Below are 23236 nucleotides of genomic sequence, written 5' to 3'. Positions count from 1 at the left end.
CCGCCTGGTCGGAGAGTTCCCCGGGAGCGGGGGCGGGGGCGGGGAGGCGCGCCTTTGCGCACGCGCGGTGGCTTTTTTTCAGCCGTTGCTGCCTTGCTCGGTGTTTACAGTGGGCGGCCGTGCTAGTCTGCCTGCAGTAGTCGAAAAGGGCCAGAGTCCAGTAGCACCTGAAAGACTCACAAAGATATTTTCTGGCAGGGTGTGAGCTTTCGGGAGCCACAGCTCAGGACATGCTGTTGCAGATTTAAGAGGAGCAGTTCTCTTACAAAGGAATTTCAAAGGGAGATTGGGAAGAGAAACTGCTGAATTACAGTTGATATTCCAACGAAAGTCAATGCATTGACCTGGGCTGAATAAAGACCTTGCATTCATGGCTCATGGCCAATGCTGATTTCTCCACACCCATCCCTCCCCTGGACATCACAGACTCTTCTGCAGGCCACACCTCATCCCATCACGCCTGCTATTCACATTTGCATACTGTTCACATTTACATACGAATGCTTGTCTGAATTCACTCTCCTCTACTTAAAGACAGATGGGTTCACGTTCTCGCTGTCTCTGAAGAAGTGAGCTGTGGCTCACCAAAGCTCATACCCTACCAGAAAATATTTTTGTTCGTCTTTAAGGTGCTACTGGACTCTTGCTCGGTGTTGACAGGGAGCAGAGAGAACATCAGAGCATAAGAAAGGCCCTGCTGGATCAGACCAAGGTCCATCAAGTCCAGCAGTCTGTTCACACAGTGGCCAACCAGGCGCCTCTAGGAAGCCCCCAAACAAGGCGACTGCAGCAGCAGCGTCCTGCCTGTGTTTCGCAGCACCTAATGTAATAGGCACGCTCCTCTGATACTGGAGAGAACATAGGATCCTAAGAAAGGCCCTGCTGGATCAGACCAAGGTCCATCATGTCCAGCAGTCTGTTCACACGGTGGCCAACCAGGTACCTCTAGGAAGCCCACAAGCAAGACAACTGCAGCAGCATTTATCCTGCCTGTGATCCACAGCACCCAATATAACGGGCATGCTCCTCTGAATCCTGAAGAGAATAGGTCGGCATCATGACTAGTCTCCATTTGGACTAGCAGCTATGGAAAGCCCTCTCCCCCATGAACACTTCCACTCCCCTCTTCAAGCCTGCCAAGTTGGCAGCCATCACCACGTCTTGGGGCAGGGAGTTCCACAATTTAACTGTTGAAGTATTAACTCTCCACTCCTTTCCCCTTTCCTCTTTAGCTGACCTGCACACAAGCTGAATAATGCGCTGCCGATACACTTTCGCAGTTCACAAGTGGATTTTGCCCTCTCGCACAGTAAAATCGAGTTGCAAAGTGCATTAAAAGTGGACTTTAAAGTACATGGTTCCGAATGTGTGAAGTCATGGCTAGTTTGCACACATTTTCTTGCATACCTGGGATGTCCACTGAACTAGGGTTGCCAGCCTCCAGATGGGGCCTAGAGATCTGGAATTACAATGGATGTCCAGACTACAAGAGATCAGTTCCCCTGGAGAAAATGGCTGCTTTGGAGGGTGGACTCTACATAATTATAAGGTCCCTCCCCATGTTCCACCCCATAACCCTACACTGAACATACCCACTTTCAGCACACAAAACACCCTTATATTGAGTCAGGTCGTGGCTCTATCAAGGTCAATGCTCTGTCAGGCATCAGCTCGCCAGGTAGGGTTGCCAGGTCCGTCTTCACCACCAGCAGTAGGTTTTTGGGGCAGAGCCCGAGGGAGGGGTTTGGGGAGGGATTTTAATGCCATAGACTCCAGTGGCCAAAGCAGTAGGCTTTGGGGCAGTTCCAACGCTTTGCCCAAGAAGAAGAGTTGGTTTTTACATGCTGACTTTCTCTACCACTTAAGGGAGACTCAAACCGGCTTACAATCACCTCCCCTTCCCCTCCCCACAACAGACACCCTGGGAGGTAGGTGGGGCTGAGAGAGCTGTGACTAGCCCAAGGTCACCCAGCTGGCTTCACGTGGAGGAGAGGGGAAACCAACCCAGTTCACCAGATTAGCATCCACCGCTCATGTGGAGGAGTGCGGAATCAAACCCGGTTCTCCAGATCAGAGTCCACCGCTCCAAACCACCGCTCTTAACCACTACACCACGCTGGCTGTTGTTTATATCACACCTTCAACGTTAGGGCACTGTGACAGGCAAAAAAATGAAAAGCAGGCCCATCACAAGAAGCTTTAAAAGTTTTTGTTTTGTTTTTTAGCTACGGCTTTTACTCTTTTCCACGCCAGATGCATACCGACATACTTCCAGCACGATCTGAGGTTTAACAGATTTCACATAACACCGGACATTTTGGAATATCTTTTTATACTTTGGATTTATTTATTTTTTTGCAACATTTGTTAATACAGTACAAAGTTTTGAATTGTTTTCAACAATACAGGCTTGGGGAGACAGGAGAGTGGAAATCAGTGTGTGATATCCAAACCAACACTCCCCCCCCCCTCTTTGGGGAAGAAAGAAAATATAAGATGCACAAGTCACTTTCAGTAACAAATAATGTCTTTTTAATTTTTAAAAATAATCTGCAATTGAAATTACCCAAGGCACGCCTGAAACCAGTAGTATACTTTTGTTTTGTGATGATGGAACATTGGAAATCCTAAGTGTAGGTGTTTCGGTTTTCTCTGCCCCGTAATACCAAACCCAAATCTGACTGAAATGAACCACCACGTATACAAGTCATGAAGCTACAGATGGCAAAAGAAAGGGTTTGGTTCCAACCCACTCATTTTTTGGAAACAAATCTGTAATGAACATGTGGATTATACATAGCACTGCATTCTCCATTGCATTCAACCCTCCTATACTGGCTGATTTATGAAAAAGTAAAATGAACCTGAGTATCTGACAGTGTCCTTCTGATCCTTAAGAAGCTGTTCAGTTTTGTTTCTAGTGACAATAACCCTCCTTGAGCAAACCCATATTTCCAGGCTGAATCTCCTTGGAAATGTACAGAAGAGTTGGATTTTTATATGACTTACTGTCCTTTTTAAGGAGTCTCAAAGCAGCGTACAATCTCCTTCCCTTCCTCTCCCCACAACAGACACCTAGCGAGGTAGGTGGGGCTGAGAGAGTTCAGAGAGAACTGCGACTAGCCCAACGTCATCCAGCAGGCTTCATGTGGAGGTGTGGGGAAACCAACCCGGTTCACCAGATTAGAGTCCGCTGCTCATGTGAAGTGTCGCGAGAATTTTTTTGCATTGAACATTAGTTCATATTAAATATATTAGTTTATATTAAATGAGTTTGGGTTAAAAATAACCACACTTATATCTTAATATTATAACCTATAGTCACACGAAGACCTGACTTTTTAGCTGACCCCAGTTCCCAATTAGGGCCTCTGATCTTAAAGGAAATTGCAGGCTAGGGGCTAGTTACCCAAAAGAAAACACACCAAGATGCTTGTAATTGTTTGATGAGAGAACAGACATTTGGTCCGGCAGCAATCTATCTGCTAAATTGGGGGAACTTGTCACAAACAAACAAATTGTCAGAGACTCTGTCAAAAATAACATTCTGGGAACAGAAAGCTTCAAAGCAAAAACATGGCAAGCCTATCTCCGGGAAAACATGAAAGGAGGGCTGTTGTAAAAATCCTTCTCCCACAGTTTTACCTATAAAAAAGCCTCCCAAAATCCTGGTATTTTGTCATTCTAGGGAAAGAGATCAGGCTTCCCAGTTGTTGCCATCTCTCTCTCTGGAAGCAACCCAGGGGCCTCTGTAATTGTTTGTCTGTAATTGTTTTCTTGCAAGTGTGTAAGTTTTGTTATGTTCTGTCATATATATATATATATTCAGTTAAGTACTGTTTTTTCTCTTTGCTTTATATTTCCTTTTAAGTATAATAAAGCTGCATGATTTACTTTATCTGTTCTGTGTGCTGTGTAAGAGTGTTTCTCCAGATCTCTCTGGGTTGCTTTTTGGTAAGTGAAGCAGGCAGAGAATCGTGCACAACGAACTAAGGTTTTCGCGCATCATGAAGGAGTGGGGAATCAAACCCGGTTCTCCAGATTAGAGTCCACCGCTGCTAACCACTACACTGGGAGTAAAGAGTTCTGGGGAAAATCAGAGGATTCTGTGAAAGCAGCAGCAGATGTTTTGAGAAATACAACCCCATTTTCTTTGAGTTTCTTTCAAAACTTGACTTAAGCTGGTCGGTCCTCATAGTTGTCTTCCAAATTCAACTGTGGTCAGAAGGATTCCCGTTTCTCTAGTTCTACCGATACTAATCAGAAAAATGCACCCATTAGGACTAAGTTAAAATCAATTTTTACGTCAACAAAGCATGAAGTATATAAGCTCAAATCATGACCCGCTGACGTATGGTCGCCCCTTGTGAAGTCACAACAAAGCAGACAGAACCAGTATCAGCATATTTTATTTAGAACAGCAAAGCAATTTTAGTCAAATTAGTTTTATGGAGGGATTTATTTTTTTTACTAATTGATATAAACCATAAATGAGGCAACTAGCTCAGTGTAAGCGCAGCACATTTATATTTCAAAATCCACAGAATCTTTTCTCTTCCTTTTAATTTTTGTTTTGAAAAATTATGTCTGGCTTGATGAAGAGTTCTAGTGAGCTTGAAAGCTTGCTCAACATTTTGTGTCACTTTGGTTGGCCTTAATAAAAAGGTATTACAAGGAAAACACATTTAGGCTGTTCCTTATACCAGTAGGTGGTGATACAGAATCACTGAGTTTGTCATGTAGTGGAAAGGGCCTTATGACAATCTCATAGGATTTTCAAGGCAAGAGACATCCGGAGGTGTTTTGCCATTGCCTGTCTCTGGGTGGGCTGAGAGAGTTCTGCGAGAACTGTGACTAGCCCAAGGTCACCCAGCAGGCTTCATGTGCAGGAGTCGGAAATCAAACCCAGGTCTCCAGATTACAGTTTGCCACTCTTAACCACTACCCCACTCTGGCTCTGATACAGCCCATCAATCTAAGGTGATGCACATATCCATCCTCTTGCCCATTTATGCTTATAAATATCTTGTGTGAAATGTCATGTTTCTTTTTTTCTAGGTTAGCCTAGCTGAAATCTCTTCTGGCAGCTGAAAATAAAAATTGGCTCCGTTACCGAGTTCAAGCCAGGAAGCGCTCTTGGAATAATTTAAGGCACGTTACTGATAGCGTTGTCTCACGCTAACAACTCTCGGAGAAAACAGGCTGTCCTTGAATCAGAAATATTAAATTAAATGCCCCCTTATCGAGTCCAGAAGCCAAAACACAGTGTCACCAAAACTCAAGAATAAGTAAATGAATCAGGGCGATTACACATTCAGGAGCCTGAGGTAGCAGACTCATGAATGGGGTAGCAGAACCATCTTCCATTTCGGATGGATGATGGGGCAGATTAAGTTTTTGAATAAAACAAGCTTCCTAAAACCAGGTGAACTAACAAGTCAGATTCCAGAGGGATAGATGTTTTCATTTGCTGCAGCTAAAGCAGCAAGAAAATCTCCAGGCAACTTGGAACGCTTATTTCGGCTGCACCCGTGGGGGAGGACGCAAAATCAAGGGGGGGGGGGGTTGGTGCCTGCACAGCCCGTTCCTGCTCGCACCCCTCTCCCCTTGCTGATCTTTCCCCCTGTCGTACCTATGCAAAAGTGAAGACGCTACAGTGATCTCACTTGCCCTCCCCTTGCAACCCTTGAACCCCTCCCCTCTACCCTCGCTTCCCCTTCTAAGGCATGCTATAAAAGTACAGCTCAGCAGGGCAAGGGGAATAATGGCTGTTCTGCCTTATCTCTGCCTTCTCGCTCTCTGTGTGTGTGTGTGTGTGTGTTAAGTGTCCTCAAGTCACTTCTGACTCATGGCGACCCTATGAATCCATGTCCTCCAAAATGTCCTATCTTTGACAGCCTTGCTCAGATCTTGCAAATTGAGGGCCGTGGCTTCCTTTGAGTCAATCCATCTCTTGTTGGGTCTTCCTCTTTTCCTGCTGCCCTCATCTTTTCCTAGCGTGACTGTCTTTTCCGGTGACTTCTTGTCTTCTCATGATGTGACCAAAATATGATAGCCTCGTTTTGATCATTTTAGCTTCTAGGGCAGTGGTTCCCAACCTTTTTTTGACCAGGGACCACTAAGGACTTTTTTGTTCGGTGCAGGGACCCCAAGGTTCAAAATAAAAATTCCGAGAATTTGAAAATAAACTTTAATCATAACTGTTCGTTAAACATTAAACTTAGAATAATATTTGGATATGTTTTTTTATAATAGAGAACTTTTATTTGAAAATATTAAGTTATTATGGGTTTATAACTTTGTTTTGCGGACCTTAATTTAGTTCTCGCGGACCCCCGGGGGTCCACGGACCCCCGGTTGGGAACCAGTGTTCTAGGGTCAGTTCAGGCTTGATTTAATCTATAACCCACTGATTTGGTTTTTTTTGGGCAGTCCAGGGTATCCGTAACCCTCTCCTCCAACACCACATTTCAAAGGAATCTACTTTCTTCCTATCAGCTTTCTTCACTGTCCAGCTTTCACGCCCATACATAGTGATAGGGAATACGATGGCATGAATTAACTTGATCTTGGTGGCCAGTGACACATCCTTACACTTCTTGCTCTGTAGGAGCAACAAAGAAAATGTCTTCATGGACACTCACCTACAGTCACAAATTCCCCCTTTAAACCGGTTAAAGCAGGTTACTTTTAAATCTGGCTTAAAGGGGAAAGCCCCAGGAACGCAAGGAGTGGTGCCTGTCTGAAGCGAGTGCATCATGTAAATAAAAGCCACCTCCTGAAGTGTTCCATTATATTACCGTTCTAACCCCTTTGTAAAAATGCCTTCCTGAACATTACATTTTTGCACATTTCTGCAAAGGCCTTCCTAACTTCGGGGGACCGGGATCCACTACAGAGAATGTGTGGGACAGGGCAGTTGCTGATCTTACCTGGGTCAGCGTAACGTCTGAAATGGCTCTCTGAAATGAATTAAAGTGGTGGCTTTGGGTATTTAATTAATTTTCCGTATGGATTTTTAACGACGGGCTAGTCCCTGAGAATAGTTTATGCATACGGGGTCACATCTGACATGCGGTTTCCAGCGATGAGCTGTTCAGAGGACAGAGAAAGGAGAGCGCATGGCTTATATTTCCGTGGTCTATTGTATTATTTCATATTGCTAGACATTGCCTTTGGGGCATGAGTTCTTATGCCTAGCTCTCGGCATAAGAAAAACTTCAAAAGGAGGCACGCGTGTATCTGAAACCGCCCTCAATTGGACGGGGAAGATGAAAGGGGCAGGATTTCTCACCAGCCGCTCTCCTTTGGGCTAAGGGGAAATGAATATTTCATGGGCATTCACCCCCAACAAAAGGGACCTTGCTTGCATGGAAACGGAGAGGAGCTTTGCCTGGCCGAGGCCACCGAGACGCCGGGGTTACTATTCCGCTTGTTTACGCTCAAAGCCTATCATGTGCTCATGCAGCGCTAACAAAAGAATAGCTCCCCGTTTCATTCCCGAGCCCAAAGAAGGTTCTTGTTTTTAACAATGTCCACGAAAGGTTCTAGTGCTGGATTTCTGAATGCTCACATACACCAAGAGAGTCACAGAGTTGGAAGGGGCCATAGAGGCCATCTAGTCCAGCCCCCTGCTCAGTGCAGGATCAGCCTAGAGCATCCCTGACAAGGGCTTGTCCAGCCTCTGCTTAAAGGATGCCAGGGAGGGGGAGCTCACCCACCTCCCTAGGCAGCCCATTCCACTGCCGAACAACTCTTACTGTAAAAATATTTGTCCTAATATCCAGCCGGTACCTTTCCACTTGCAATTTAAACCCATTCTTGCAAGTCCTGTCCTCTGGCGCCAACAGGAACAGCTCCCTGCCCTCCTCTTAAGGGGCGGCCCTTCAATGACTTAAAGAGAGCCATCACATCCCCACCTCAACCTCCTCTTCTCCAGCCTTTCCTCGCAGGGCTCGGTCTCCAGGCCCCTGATCATGCAACTTCTGATGGAGAACACCTTCAAAGGGGTTTGGTTCTCAGACCTAACAGTGCACCCCCCCACCGAATTAGGATAAATCTCTCTGGGACTTTTACGGGGTCGATTAGAGGATGGGGGGGGGGGTAGGGCTGCCAGATCCAGGATGGGAAACTCCTGGAGATTTGGGAATGGAGCCTGGGCAGGGGCAGGGACCTCAGTGGGGTACAACGCCATACAGTCCACCCTCCAAAGCATCCATTTTCTCCAAGGGAACTGATATCAGTGGTCTGGAGATGAGCTGTAATTCCGGGGGGATCCCCAGGTCCCCCCTGCAGGCTGGCATCCCCAGGGTGGACAAAGATCATGACATTCAGTGCGTCTGACCCTCAACTGCTACGCACGCCCCAGAGTTCAGCCCACAGGCCCCTGCTCACGAGTAGGCAAAGCGAGGGAAAACGCAGCCTTGTTTGTATGCTTTTTAGAGCACTTTCCTCAAACAACATTCCACTTCATAAGGATATTTTTCCCCTTGTGTGTTTGTCATGATACTAACGTGTCCCCGTTCCACCCCCCATTCCAGCCATGTCTTGGCTGTCAGATGAGATCATTCATCGGGCAGCAGCATAGGAGCAAATATTCTAGATATTACGAGAATATCCAAGGGGCCAGAAAGACTCTGAAAGCTGATTCGGGCTGGGATACACACTGGGAGGTTATGCAGAAATGGGACGAACAAAGAAACAAAGCCACCCAAAATCAGAGTCTCTTGGCAATATAAGGCACCATTGTTCTGGAAAAAAATATCTAGCAATTTATGGATCTTTTGAACTAAAGGAATTAGGGGGAAAAAACTGCAGGGGTGAGAAGAAAACCTGGAGGATGGAGCAGAGAGCAATGATTTATGGCCATGGATTCTTGCTGGCATTTATCTTCTCAGTAGGTCACCTCGAGTGTAGAGCGGCCCTGCAAGATCTCACTCTGCTTTTACATTTCCAAACACTAAGCTCACACCCTGCCAGAAATTTTGTTAGTCTTTAAGGTGCTACTGGACTCTTGCTCTTTTCTACTGCTAGTGACAGACTAACACGACTACCCATTGTGATCTAACAAAATGGGTGATGTGACCCAGAGAAAACTTTCTCCTGACCTGTTTCAGGAAGTGGTGTGGGGGGATACAGGTAGTTGATGCCTAGACGTCATATGCTGACTATGATTAGAACCAAGAAAGAGCCCCGTATTACATTATATTGCTCCAACTTACTAGCTCAGTATTTCTTACTGAACAGAAACACTGTGATGGCACAAACTCACCTGTGGAAGAGCAGTAGGAACAGGGATTCATAAATACCTTAATCAGTCCCAAACACATTACTGGGACCAAATGTGATATACGTATCATCCACACTACCACTGACACGTGAAATATTTACGCCTGAAATACAGAACTCAGAAGAGGTTCCATTAGGGTTGCCAACTCCAGGTTGGGAAATTCCTGGAGGTTTGAGGGTGGAGACTGGGGAGGGCAGGGACCTCAGCACGTTATAATACCATACCGTTCATCCTCCAAAGCAGCCATTTTCTCCATGGGAACTGATTTCTGTAGCCTGGAGATCAGTCGTAATCCCAGGAGATCTTCAGACCCCGCCTGGAGGTTGGCAACCCTCAATCCAACCCTTGTAGGTGACTAGCTGAATTCAGTAGTAGCACAATCAAGGTAAAAGACAGCTAAAATTAAATTGATTCTGTCGTTCTGTGAATCCTGTCCACCCCCAACAAATTTCTATGTCTGTGGTCTAGTTCTTGAGGTGGTAAACATGTGCCCCAATTGAGCATCTTCAGATTGTAGGCTGTGGCTCAAAGGACCAAATGCTTCCCCCATAAAACCTGCTCATACATAAGGAGAGCATCAGGGAGAAAGGATGGCTAGAACTCTTCTCTCAAACATGCTAATTTTCTATGGAGGGTTTTTACGGAAGAGGATTTAATTGTATAAATCCCCATCTGCAGTTTGGAGTGGTCCTACCTGGACACAGATTTACCACCTTGGCGAGAACTCAGTCTTTTTTTGTGATTCAACGGTACTTCCCCTCCCTCCTGCTCAGTTGCTTCGTTTCTTCCACCTGTGGTCCACCACAACCAGAAAACTCTGCTTAAAATGACTTCAGTGAGGTGTCTTAAATGCCTTTTGTCCAGCAACAGGCAGATGCTTTAGTAAAAAAAATAAAAAAAATAACAATAATAAAGAAGGTTTAGGAATAAGGCAGCTTCTAGGTAGCTCCAGGCTGCAATAATTCCTTGGTTACGATTTGCCAAGGCGAACCCTGTTGTTAAAATTTATTTTTATTACAGTTTTTAGACGAGGTCGTTTTTGCTGGTTTGCTTTAAGCCGACTGGGACGGAGCCCGGCCCGTACGACGCAGCCTCAGTCTTCCTTTCTGACCAACTCCACCTTAATTTTGCGCTGCAAGAGGCGCGCAGTGGCCGCGCTGCAGGCCACTAGGCCAAAGAAGGAGCCGCAGGACAGGACGACCGAGAGGGGGCTGTGCCGCCTGAGGAAAATGTCTTGCCTGTTTTTGTAATCCAAGAAGATGGCCTCCTGCTGCGAGAGGGTGCAGATGGCCAGGAAGGTGTGGAAAATCTGGTGAGCGTGGCCGACGATGTCGCAGCAGCCCGGGAAATACTTCTCGGGCACCGGGCAAGAGAAGAAATAAGCGCTGATGAGGAAGAAGAGTATCTGGAAGGTGTGGTACCAGGCAGCCGCCTCCTCACACCCTTCGAGGTGGCAGACGATCACGCGGTGCGCCACCGGGCTGATGTCCAAGATGAACGCCAGCCCCGCTGGGATCACCTGACACACTTTTCTCATGATGGGGTAAGGGCGCCGGTAGCGGTACTTGGCGTAGCAGCAGCCCGTGCACGAGAGCCACCCGCAGAAAGCGGCCGCCGGCAGGAAGAAGAGCCAGAACTTGTCGTACCACGCTTGGTCGGCGCTGTAGTAGAAATGGGCCAGGGCGCTCCCGTATTGATAGATGCTGACCCCGACGTAGTCTACGAAGTAGAATGTGTAGTGCGACATCTCCGACTTGGACTGCAAGAGGTGAGCCAGTAGGCTGCACGTCAGGTACGTCACCGAGGAGAGGACAAAGACGAAGAGGGGCAAGGAGTGGACCTCCAAGGACAACTCTTCGGCCTCGGCGAAAGCGCTGAACCTCAAAAGCACGGCCAAAGCGGCCAGCAGGTGCGTCCAGACGTTGACCACCTCGTTGTGTTTCTGGAAGAGACTGAGGAAGTAGTAGCGCCACTCCTGACCCGTGGGGCGGTAGCCGGCTTGGATGTACGGCTCCCGGAAGAGCTGGGGCACGTCCGATTCTTTGACGGTGCCGGGCATTTGGGGGAAGCCTTCCTCCAGGAGCTTCGGGAGGCGGCGGAATTGCTGCCCGCTGACGGACAGGGTGCTGAGGCGTTCCAGGATGGCTGTCATTGGGTTAAGCGTATATAGCAAAGTTGCACAGACCCCTGAGGCAAAACAAAAACAAAACCACTGTTAGCAATGGAATCTGCATGTGTGTAAAGTGCCGTCAAGTCGCAGCTGGCTTATGGCGACCCCAACAATGGGGTTTCAAGGCAAGAGAGAAGCAGAGGTGGTTTGCCAGTGCCTTCCTCTGCTCAGTCTTCCATTGCCTTCCTCTGCTCAGTCTTCCTTGGTGGTCTCCCATCCAAGTACCAACTCTGCTTAGTTTCCAAGATCCAGCGAGATCGGGCTATACCATGTCACAGCCTTCCCTCCGTAGTAATGAAAATACACCAAGCCCGCCTTCCAAAAAATGGCGGCAACGTTCTGATCTCCCAGCATATTTTTAACTTTAAAACATAGTAGTAGTAGCAGTAGTAGTAGAAGAAGAGTTGGTTGTTATATGACAACTTTCTCTGCCACTTAAGGAGGAATCAAACCGGCTTACAATCACCTTCCCTTCCCCTCAACAGACACACTGTGAGGTAGGTGGGGCGCAGAGAGCTCTATCAAAGCTGTGACTAGCCCAAGGTCACCCAGCTGGCTTCCAAATTAGACTCCACGGCTCCAAACCACTGCTCTTCACCATTACACCACGCTGGCTCTTAAACACTACACCACGTAGCCACCTAACCCCTGATTTGGATCTTGGCCATGACATGAATGTTTATTTAATTCCTGTTAATTCCTGGGCTGTTTTCCAGGTAGAAATTCATTCCTCCCCCCATAAACACACACTGTGTTACTAAGCTTATCAGAGGAAAAATAAGATGCAATGTCTTACTCCCCCCCCCCAGACTAACAACATCTGGAGGGGGGTCTTTCTACTAGGAAAAAAGGGAGGAAAGGATGAAACACTGTCCTCCCACTATGGAGCCCCACTACAAATCCCCCGCTTTCAATCTTTAGCAGGCAGTTGGAAAAGGTTTTATTGAGAACTGCATTTGGTTATCAGCAGTCCTGAGTAGAGGTTTTAGATTTGGCGTTTTATGTTATAAGCTCAATTTATTTTGCTGTCTATGTTGTAAGCCTCCATGAGCTCTGAAGGAAAAAAGACGGCTGGTGTGCTTTGGTGTGCGTTTTAAATAAATAATAAATAAATTTCTTGCTTTGGGTGACAAAACACCCTGGATCTACCTACCCACCTACCTCCACATACATTTATCAGACCACTTCCCAGAATCCATACTCCCATGCATCGCAAACAGAGAGCGTACGTTGCACAAAAAGATGCAAAACAGACCAGAAAATAAGTTTGTGTTTGCTCAGAGAGACACATTTTTGGAAGCCTTGGCTCAGTGGTAGAGCCTCTGCTTGGCATGCAGAAGGTCCCAGGTTCGACCCCCGGCATCTCCAGTTCAAGGGACTAGGAAGGTAGGTGATGTGGAAGACCTCTGCCTGAGACCCTGGAGAGCTGCTGCTGGTCTGAGTAGACAATACTGACTTTGATGGACCAAGGGTCCATCAGTGATTCAGTGTAAGGCAGTGTACACTGATTCAGTGTAAGACAGCTTCATGTGTTCAGGGTGTTCAAGCCTGACTCAGACATGGGTTTAATACCCTAAGAAACGAGTCACAAATCAGTTCTCCTCTCAAATAGCAGTACTATTCTTGTTTCAATTCTTAATATAAGATGAATGGACCACCCATAATCCCAGACCACGTTAACCACAGTCACCCCTTCCCGCCACTTCAAAATTTCCTCCCCACAGACAACTGGGTCATATATTTTACCTCTTGGATCTTCAGGATGTGAAGAACCTGTTTTACCACCGCAAGTCAGAATTTCAAAGCACCTTGTGGCGCTACATTCGCTTCAATCTCGACAGAAGCAAGGTGGATTTCCCAACTACCAACGCTTCAGAACAGAATCCGCAAGAACTGGTTGGGTTTTCTCTACCAACTTGGTGAATATGACGTTGCTGCATAAGTCATGCTGGATCGCACCCAAAACAACCACTTACGGTAAGTTTATTTAAAAAACAGAAGCAGCAAAGGTCCCCCCAACACACACACACAAAAGTTGGCCAATACTATTAACAACCGCCTTAATCCAACTTGGATGTGGGAATTGCAACAACCACTTCAGTGGTAGAAAATGTTTGTGTTCAAAGAATTAAACCCGCGCCAACACTTCTTAAGGAATATCTTGATATCAAAACGATAAGGAGCCCACTTAGGAAACTATGGAAAAATCAACAGGCTTGCAAAATTCGTCTTCTAAGTAGATCCCATGACGTTAGTGAATGGAAACCCACTGCCAATATTCAGCCATCACAAAGCAGCCCACAATTAACATTACAGAAGGAAAAATCCAAGGTCAGCCCCCATTTCGCATTCACAAAGCTTCTATTCTCTCCTTTCTGTGTGGGTGAAGCAGGCAGCCAAAGAGCTGGATTCATTTAATAATGTGTCTATCTCAGACTTCAGTCCTAAACAATTTGCATCCTTCTAAGCCCACTGATTTTTATTTTTTCATAATAAAAGGGGTACAGAGAAAAGAGAGGAAAGACAAATAGGGATTTTGACATGTCATTTGTTACCTCCGTGCCCAGAATTAGTCTTTACTTTCATTCCACCCCACATTAAAACCTGATATCATAATATAAAAAGCGTATGCTAGAATCTTAGGTTTTAATATTACTCCTAAACTGTTTCTAGTTACTTAAAATACTGTATTTAAGTCTCCCACCCAGACTCTTAAATCTCATTGGTTATCCTCTCGTCTCTTAATCTATGTACATGGTTATGTCATATCCATCTATGTTTGTCAACCATTCAATGCATATCAATTCTGACTATCAATCTAGGTTCATTTGCTTAGTCTATATATAAAGTTAGATCAAGCATATCTATCAAACAATGGCTGCCGTTTTTGTTTAGTCTTCCGCAAACTTATTTCTGAGAAAGTGTGTTTATCTCGACATAGTTGCATACTCTTGTAGTTTTGTAATCCATTCTGCCAGTTCTGGTACAGTTTTCGCTTGCCAATATTTTGCAAACACTGTTCTAGCCGCCGTAGTTGCAGGTAAGCCCACTATTTCAATGGACTTAGAAAGGTGTAAACTCGGTTTAGAGCTACACTCTGAGTTACTTTGGCTATTCCCAAGTAACAAACAGTGTTTGCAGGCAACTTATGTGGAAACTCGGAAACAGTGCACATGGGGGAGGGGGAGGGACTGGCTGGTGCACATGACAAAGAATGCGTAGACTTGCACCCACAGAGCACTATGGAAATTTATGACAATCTTTCCCCAGCTGTTCTCGTTCAGAATCAACACACAACACCGAGATTTAACTCCCTGTGCTTTGTTTTAAAGAAGGTCAAAATTGTACCCCAAGGAAAGCAGGATCCTGATATTTGCACAAATAATGTCAGTTAAGCAGATCTGCAACCCATTTGCATATTTTGCAGTTTATGTGGCTTCTGTGAGTCACGGAAAGGAAATGCGGCTTTTACAGAGTTCTGACACCTCTGCAATCCTAGTCAGTCGCTGTCCCCAGTTTCTTAGATTATCTCCAGAGATCGGCCGCTTACTTTCAAGTCTCTGTAGCCACATAAGCTAGAAAACTGGGAGTTTGGTCTTGTTCTGAAAATGTGAAAAAAAATTGAGATTGGCAACATTCTACACCCAAGAACAACTTCTGGGCTTATGGAAAATACACACGGCCCCTGCGCTATGAATCTCAGGGCCAGACTAGATGATACAGCATCCTTGCGTCTGCCACAGGGATGTAAAACCCTTTTAGAGTCTCCCCCCCTTTTTTTAAAGCACTGCAGGGACTGCTACGCAGGGAGGGGGGAAGGGGCTATTCTCTGCTCCCGCAACTCCTTCCGCACCACTTTCAAGGGTCGAAACAGGCCATAATTTAGGCAGGATCGAGCTGTTGTGGTGATTTGAAAAGTTTTTTTAAAAAAAACCGGTTCTACAATGGTGCCCACTTCCCCATGGCTGGGGTTGCCAGGTCCAGGTTGGGAAATACCTGGAGATTTTGGGGGGCGGAGCCTGTTGGAAAAATCTCTGGAGCCTAACTTGAGTGACAGAGAGTTCTTTACTCCTCCGGAATCAGCCCCTCCCTTCTGTTGACAGTTTTTGTAACTAACTGATGCTGCCTTCTGTTGACAGTTTTTGTAACTAACTGATGCTGCTAACTGCCACTGACGTCTACCTGTCCGTCTGCTTTACGCTCTTTCTCTCTCTCTCAAAGATGTTACGCTGTTTTAGTTATGATGAGGTACATAAGAACATAAGAGCATGAGAAAAGCCATGCTGGATCAGACCAAGGCCCATCAGGTCCAGCAGTCTGTTCCCACAGGGGCCAACCAGGTGCCTCCAGGAAGCCCACAAACAAGACGACTGCAGCAGCACCATCCTGCCTGTGTTCCACAGCACCTAATGGAATAGGCATGCTCCTCTGATCCTGGAGAGAATAGGCATCATGGCTAGTATCCATTTTGACTAGTGGCCATGGATAGCCCCATCCTCCATAAGAAAGGCCCTGCTGGATCAGACCCAGGCCCATCAAGTCCAGCAGACTGTTTCCCACAGTGGCCAACCAGGTGCCTCTAGGAAGCCCACAAAAAGACGACTGCAGCAGCAGCGTCCTGCCGGTGTTTCACAGCACCTAAGATAATAGGCGGCCCTGACCTGGATGGCCCAGGCTAGCCTGATCTCATCAGATCTCAGAAGCTAAGCAGGGTCAGCCCTGGTCAGTATTTGGATGGGAGACCACCAAGGAAGACCAGGGTTGCTGTGAAGAGGAAGGCACTGGCAAACCACCTCTGTTAATCTCTTGCCATGAAAACCCCAAAAAGTGGTCGCCATAAGTCGGCTGCGACTTGAAGGCACTTTACACACACACACACACACACACACACACACACACACAAGATAATAGGCACGCTCCTCTGATCCTGGAGATAGTAGGTATGTGTCAGATTCTGGGACTCCGTTGCCTCTCAGGAATCATCAACTTTACTCCAGACGTTAGCAGAGAGTTAAAGTAGAATTTATTTGAAAGGAAGGGTACAGTAATCTAGGACACACAACGTTACAATGGCGCAAAATCATTTGGAGGGCATTCTTATAGAGTACACAAGGTAGAAATGTTTACAAATAAAAAGCTTTGAAATGCAAAACATTAGAGGTTCCCCAACACCAAGAGAGAGAATTCACACCTTAAGATCAGAGCAGGATTACAATCAGGAAGTCACTTTGAAATGGAGATTTCTCGAGCCTTTGGCCGTTGCCCCTTCCTTCCTTCCCACGGGAAGGAGAGGTGAAAAGAAAGTCACCTCGCTATCCAGGGTTCGATTGCATGCCCTCGCTGACAGTATGCATCATGAATAGCATCCATTTGGACTAGTAGCCATGGATAGCCCTATCCTCCATAAGAACGTAAGAAAAGCCATTTTGGATCAGACCAAGGCCCATCAAGTTCCCACAGTGGCCAACCAGGTGCCTCTAGGAAGCCCACAAACAAGACGACTGCAGCAGCATTGTCCTGCCTGTGTTCCACAGCACCTAATATATAAAAGTTACAGAAACCTCTTAAAGAAAATGTTTTGTTTTGAAAGACTTTATGAACATTTATTAAAGCAGTTTTTTCTTATACATTTGATACGTGTGCTATTCAAAATTCCTCCACATTCATAGAATTGGCTGTTTGAGGACTCTGCTGTTAAAGAGGTGGAATATCCTGCATCTAGTCTGTGCTGGGATGTTACTCCACAAGAAGGGATTGGATTAATTCCCCCCCCCCCCAAACAGAGCCTGAGGAAGGCAGGGTTTGGGGAGAAGAGGGACTTCAATGGAGTAGAATGCCATAGTCCACCTTCCAAAGCAGCTATTTCCTACAGGTGAACTGATTTCTGTCGCCTGGAGATCAGTTGTAATAGCAAGAGATCTCCAGCCACCACCCGGAGGTTGGCAACCCTACCCATGGGGGATGCAGGAATGATCTATCACCTAGTTTGGCTCTCAGGATGCTCCAGATCTAGAACACAATGCTGAAAATGTGGACTTCTACAGGTAGAGTTCACGGGTCCCCAACAGAGTACAGAATACCTTTTTGTGGTTCAGTGTTTTTACCTTTAAATGTATTCCAAGTAGCATTTGTTCCAGAAACTATGGGGTTGTGTTGTTTTTTATACTTTGTATTTTTTATCCAGGGAGGGGAGAAGAAAACAACATTTATTAACAAATAAAATCTCACCGATTTTGAAGATGCTGCAAAGAAAAGGCTGAATGTGACACATATGTATGTTACACCCCTCTTAGGGTTTTATGTGGCATTAAAGTGTGGATGGCAGGAATGGCAGCATGGTATCGCCCGGTCTCATTGAATCTCAGATGCTAAGCAGGGTCAGTATTTGGAAGGGAGACCACCAAGGAAGGCTTCGCAGAGGAAGGCAATGGCAAACCCCCTCTGCTTCTCACTTGCCTTGGAAGCCCCCTGCTGGGGTCACCATAAGTCAGCTGCAACTTGACAGCACTTTACACACACACAACGTGTGGACTCCCTCAATGCCCGACTTGCTTTTCCCCTTTCAGGCGGTCAACTTTTTCACTCTGCATCGAAATTTAGTACCACCACCAGACACCAAACAAAATGACCCCGAGGGACCAGATGTTCTCCCCTGGGCCTACATTTTGCCATCACTGAATGAGAAAACACTATGCATCGTACCCTATAGCGCTACAGACTGGAATCCTGCAATTCTAATTTCCCCAAAAAAGACAGAGACGTTTGTGTATTTTTATTTTTTTTTGTATGTCCATTTTGCTGGCTTCGAAGAACGCCTGGCTGCCAAGCCCTTTCAGCTACCCTGATCAGCTCCACCTCTTGACGCCAGCCCTGCATTGTCTGTAGATGGGTCTGTTGCCAGGAAATACATACGGCACATCTGGCCCTTTGGGCAGTGTCCCAGTGCCCTGGAGGATGTATGACAGAATTACGTGAGCTTGCAGGCAGGCAAAATGTCGGTGGTTTTCTCTAAAACACAAACTAAGGAGAACAGAGTTCACGGTGTCTTTCCCAAAGACACCTTTCCGAATTCTCCAGAGATTTACGAGGTAATTTACTCCTATCACCTACTCCTATCACAATTGATGGTGTTTGTTCTCTCTTTTTATACACAAGCACAAGGAAGTCCGCTCCACGTCTTTCTGATTCTCGTCCCGACAGGCTTTACAACGGAAGTTATAACAATATGTTTGTTGGCGACCCTCGACGTAGCACAAGGAGCCGCTGCTATTGCAAAGAGAAAACTTGCAAACTCAGATCTCCAACCTATGTACCTGCAAAGAAATTACACAGGAATCCGGTTGCAAATTAAAGACTGGCAAAAAAAATATTTCAGCCTGAGGCTTCGTGAGTCAGAGCTCACTTCCCCAATGAGCTCTGACGCCCGAAAGAGCAGGCTGAAATACTTCTTTGTTAGTCTTTAAGGCGCTGCCGGACTCCCGTGTAATTTTGCTACAACAGACGATCCCTCAGGAATTAATACCGGAAGACATTTTCCATGCTTTCATGCACATATATCCCAAATTTGAAATGCAGTGATAATAAATAAAAGTTTTGTGGCACCTTAATAAAGACTGGAGGGGGGAGGCGGCATGGTATAGCCTGTTCTCGTCCGATCTCAGAAGCTAAGCAGGGTCAGTATTTGGATGGGAGACCACCAAGAAAGACTGTGCAGAGGAAGGCAATGGCAAACCACCTCTGATTCTCAAGTGCACTGAAAGCCCCTTGCTGGGGTCGCCATAAGTCAGTTGTGACTTGACAACACACAGTTACGTAATGAAGATTACCAAAGTTTTTATTCCAGCATCAGTGGGTCACTACTAGGAAGATATTTATATAACACTTAATGGGGGGGGGGAAACCAAAAAGTAGGATAAAAGGACCACAAAATGCTGGAAGTACTGGGTGAGGTATCATTGTGTATAATTCAAATTCAATTTAAACCCATTATTGCGAGTCTTATCCTCTGCTGCCAACAGGATCACATTAGCTTTTTTTGTCGCTGCATCACACTGGCTGCTCATATTTAACTTACGGTCCACCCGTACCCCAAGATCTTGTTCACATACTCTGCTGCCCAGAAGTGTACTTGACGGCACTTTCCATCACCAACACCATGAAAAGGACTTAAGATAGCTGCCCCTCTGAAAGTAGGCTGTTACTCTTGTTGACATTCTTCACCCGCCCTTGGCACGTGAATTTCGTAGGATCACAGAAAACACTTTGGGGTCATAGAGGGAAGTGGAGAGATCCTTACAGCCACAAGATTAGTTTCGATAGGGGCGAGAAAGGGGGAGAGTTTCTGGCCTTCACTAAATGTGACATCAATGCCAGCACACTTGATACGGGGAGGTGCGCGCATAGAAACTCGGCGAAACAAGTCGACTGGAACAGAACTGCTGTAGTCTCTGCTTAGCACATGCCAGACTTTCCAAACTTCTGGTATGCCCCAGAGAGAGAGAAATTGGAAAAGTATGTCCCGCTGACTCCCTTTCATGAGTTTCAGATAGTGAGTTAGCAGAAATCAATGAAAGCATGCCTTCTGCATACAGGCAAAGGGGGCTTCCAACACTGTTAAACGCAAGCCATCCGTGGAGACAGATCACAATGGGTAGCCGTGTTAGTTTGTCTGTAGCAGTAGAAAAGAGCAAGACCCCAGTAGCTCCTCGAAGACAAACAAACTTTCTAGCAGGGTATGAGCTTTCGTGAGCCACAGCTCACTTCTTCAGATCTTCAGTATCTGAAGAAGTGAGCTGTGGCTCACGAAAGCTCAGACCCTGCCAGAAATTTTGTTTGTCTCTGAGGAGCTACTGGGGTCTTGCTCTTTTCTGCAGCCATCCATGGAGACAGCCACAAGCAGTCTTCCTCAAAACATGCCAGAGGAGGGAATATCCATGTTAGTCTGTTGCACCAAAACTGCACCGAAGTCCAGCACCGTCTTAAAGACTAACACAATTTATTTCAGCCCAAAACCTTTGCGAGACGTAACTCACTTCCTCAAACGACCAGGAGTCCATCTATTAGAAGGGTATTTTACCAGGCCTAATGGTTGTGTAGGAGCCCTGTAGCGCAGAGCGGTCAGCTGCAGTACTGCAGTCCAAGCTCTGCTCACAACCTGAGTTCGATCCCAACGGAAGTCGGTTTCAGGTAGCTGGATCAAGGTTCATTCAGCCTTCCATCCTTCCGAGGTCGGTAAAATGAGTACCCAGCTTGCTGGGGGGGTAAAGGGAAGACAACTGGGGAAGGCACTGGCAAACCATCCCGTAAACAAAGTCTGCCTAGTAAACGTCGGGATGTGACGTCACCCCATGGGTCAGGAATGACCCGGTGCTTGCACAGGGGACCTTTACCTTTTTAATGTTTGTATAGGAGCCCCGTGGCGCAGAGTGGTAAGCTGCAGTCCTGCAGTCAAAAGCTCTGCTCCCGAACTGAGTTCGATCCCAACGGAAGTCGGTTACAGTTAGCCGCTCAAGGTTGACTCAGCCTTCCATCCTTCCGAGGTCGGTGAAATGAGTACCCAGCTTGCTGGGGGTAAAGGGAAGACGACTGGGGAAGGCACTGGCAAACCACCCCACAAACAAAGTCTGCCTTGGAAATGTCAGGATGTGACGTCACCCCATGGGTCAGGAATGACCAGGTGCTTGCACAGGGGACCTTTACCTTTAATGGTTGTATATTCCCCTGTGCATCTGAACAAGTTAAGTTACTGGGTGGCCAAATTCAACACTTTAACCTTGTAAGGCAGGGATCCCTAAGGTGGTGTCCGTGGGCGCCATGGCACCTGCCAACACCTTTCCTGTTGCTCACCAAGTTTTTTAAAAATTGGAATGGGGCCAGTTGGGAACTTGCCCAGCAGGGCTTCTGACTGGCCAACTGGAGATCCGATTGGATGGGGAGATTAAAATAATGTTTAATGTTTCAGCAGTAGCTAAGGGCGGGATATAAATCCAATAAATATGTACACAGACAGATCGCTGCCACCACTGTGTTGTTTGATTCTCACTCCTCTTTCCCAATGTGTTTGTTTAAATCAGGCTTGTCCAAACTGCGGCCTCCGTGCGGCATACAGCCCAGGACGGCTACGAATGCGGCCCAACACAAAATCGTAAACTTACTTAAAACATCATGAATCAGCTATCGTTAGTGTTAGTGAATTATATGTGAGGCCCCAGACAATTCTTCTTCCAATGTGGCCCAGGAAAGCCAAAAGATTGGACACCCCTGGTTTAAATGATCTCGCTTCTCCCCTGCACTTAGGCTTCCTCTGTGTGTACGGCTCCACCTCCTGCGGCGGCCATTTTGTGAGTAGCTCCACCTCCTGCGGCAGCCATTTTGTGAGTAGCTCAACCTCCCGCGGCAGCCATTTTGTGAGTAGCTCTACCTCCCGCGGTAGCCATTTTGTGAGTAGCTCCATTTCCCGTGGCAGCCATTTTGTGAGTAGCTCCTCCTCCTGCGGCAGCCATTTTGTGAGTAGCTCCACCTCCCGCGGCAGCCATTTTGTGAGTAGCTCCATTTCCCGCGGCAGCCATTTTGTGAGTAGCTCCACCTCCTGTGGCAGCCATTTTGTGAGTAGATCCACCTCCCGCGGCAGCCATTTTGTGAGTAGCTCCACCTCCCGCGGCAGCCATTTTGTGAGTAGCTCCACCTCCTGCGAAGCCATGTTGTGAGTAGCTCCACCTCCTGCGGCAGCCATTTTGTGAGTAGCTCCACCTCCTGCGAAGCCATGTTGTGAGTAGCTCCACCTCCTGCGGCAGCCATTTTGTGAGTAGCTCCTCCTCCCGCGGCAGCCATTTTGTGGTTCCGTCCACCACCCTGTGCCAGAATTCCAAAGGTGCTCACAGGCTCGAACAAGGCTAGGGACCTCCGTTGTAGGGGCAACCCCTGCGAAGGCTCTGTCACACTGTTAAAAATGAACACAACAAGCCCCGTTTGCAGGTCTTCAAGCGGCGCCTTGAACAACCATCCGCATAAATGCTTCGACATCCAACTCGGCGTTTCGGCTGTTTACCCTGCCCTTTGCTGTGTGAGTCATCGTTCAAGTGGCATGACAATGACACACTGTGGGTGCTTACGGTGTCCAAGGGACTGTGTACATCGCACACCACCCAAACAAAACTGTGGGCCCATTGTCAAAGCGACGGACGAAACAAGCCCTTGCGCTGACAGTGCAGTTCCCTTGCTTATTGACAGCGGAGCCTCCACAACGCTGTTTGTCGGACTCCCCCTCTCCCTCTAAGCTTCTCCGTCGGCCACGCTGAAGCAGACCAAAAGCCCCTCGAGTCCAGCATCTTGTTCACACAGCAGCCAACCAGCTGCCTCTAGAAAGCCCACAAGCAAGATGACTGCGACAGCATCCTCACGCCCATGCTCCCCAGCAACTGATAGACAGAGGCCTCTGGTACTGGAGGGGGTAGATAGCCCTCATGACTAAGTACATAAGAAAGGCCCTGCTGGATCAGACCAAGGCCCATCAGGTCCGGCAGTCTGTTCACACAGTGGCCAACCAGGGGCCTCTAGGAAGCCACAAACAAGACGAGTGCAGCAGCACCATCCTGCCCGTGTTCCAAAGTACCTACTATAATAGGCATGCTCCTCTGATCCTGGAGAGAACAGGTATGCATCATGACTAGTATCCATTTTGACTAGTAGTCATGGATAGCCCTCTCCTCCATGAACATGTTCACTCATAAGAACATAAGAAAGGCCATGTTGGATCAGAGCAAAGTCCATCAAGTCCA

General features: G+C 46.9%; 1 protein-coding gene across 1 annotated transcript; it reads right to left on the bottom strand.

The window, feature by feature from the left end:
• Nucleotides 1-10382: 10382 nt before the first annotated feature.
• PAQR8 (progestin and adipoQ receptor family member 8) lies at nt 10383-11441 on the bottom strand. Its single transcript, XM_056856697.1, has one exon. It carries the CDS (start codon nt 11439-11441, stop codon nt 10383-10385), a length of 1059 nt encoding a protein of 352 aa, XP_056712675.1.
• Nucleotides 11442-23236: the final 11795 nt, after the last annotated feature.

The sequence above is a fragment of the Euleptes europaea genome, chromosome 10 (genome assembly GCF_029931775.1).
Source record: "Euleptes europaea isolate rEulEur1 chromosome 10, rEulEur1.hap1, whole genome shotgun sequence".
Taxonomy (NCBI): domain Eukaryota; kingdom Metazoa; phylum Chordata; class Lepidosauria; order Squamata; family Sphaerodactylidae; genus Euleptes; species Euleptes europaea.
The sequence above is the reverse complement of the archived record's forward strand: the minus strand, read 5'-3'. Positions and strand labels throughout refer to the sequence as shown.

Excerpts from the sequence above, each read along its gene's own strand:
- PAQR8 (XM_056856697.1), bottom strand. The coding sequence starts at position 11,441 with ATGACAGCCATCCTGGAACGCCTCAGCACCCTGTCCGTCAGCGGGCAG.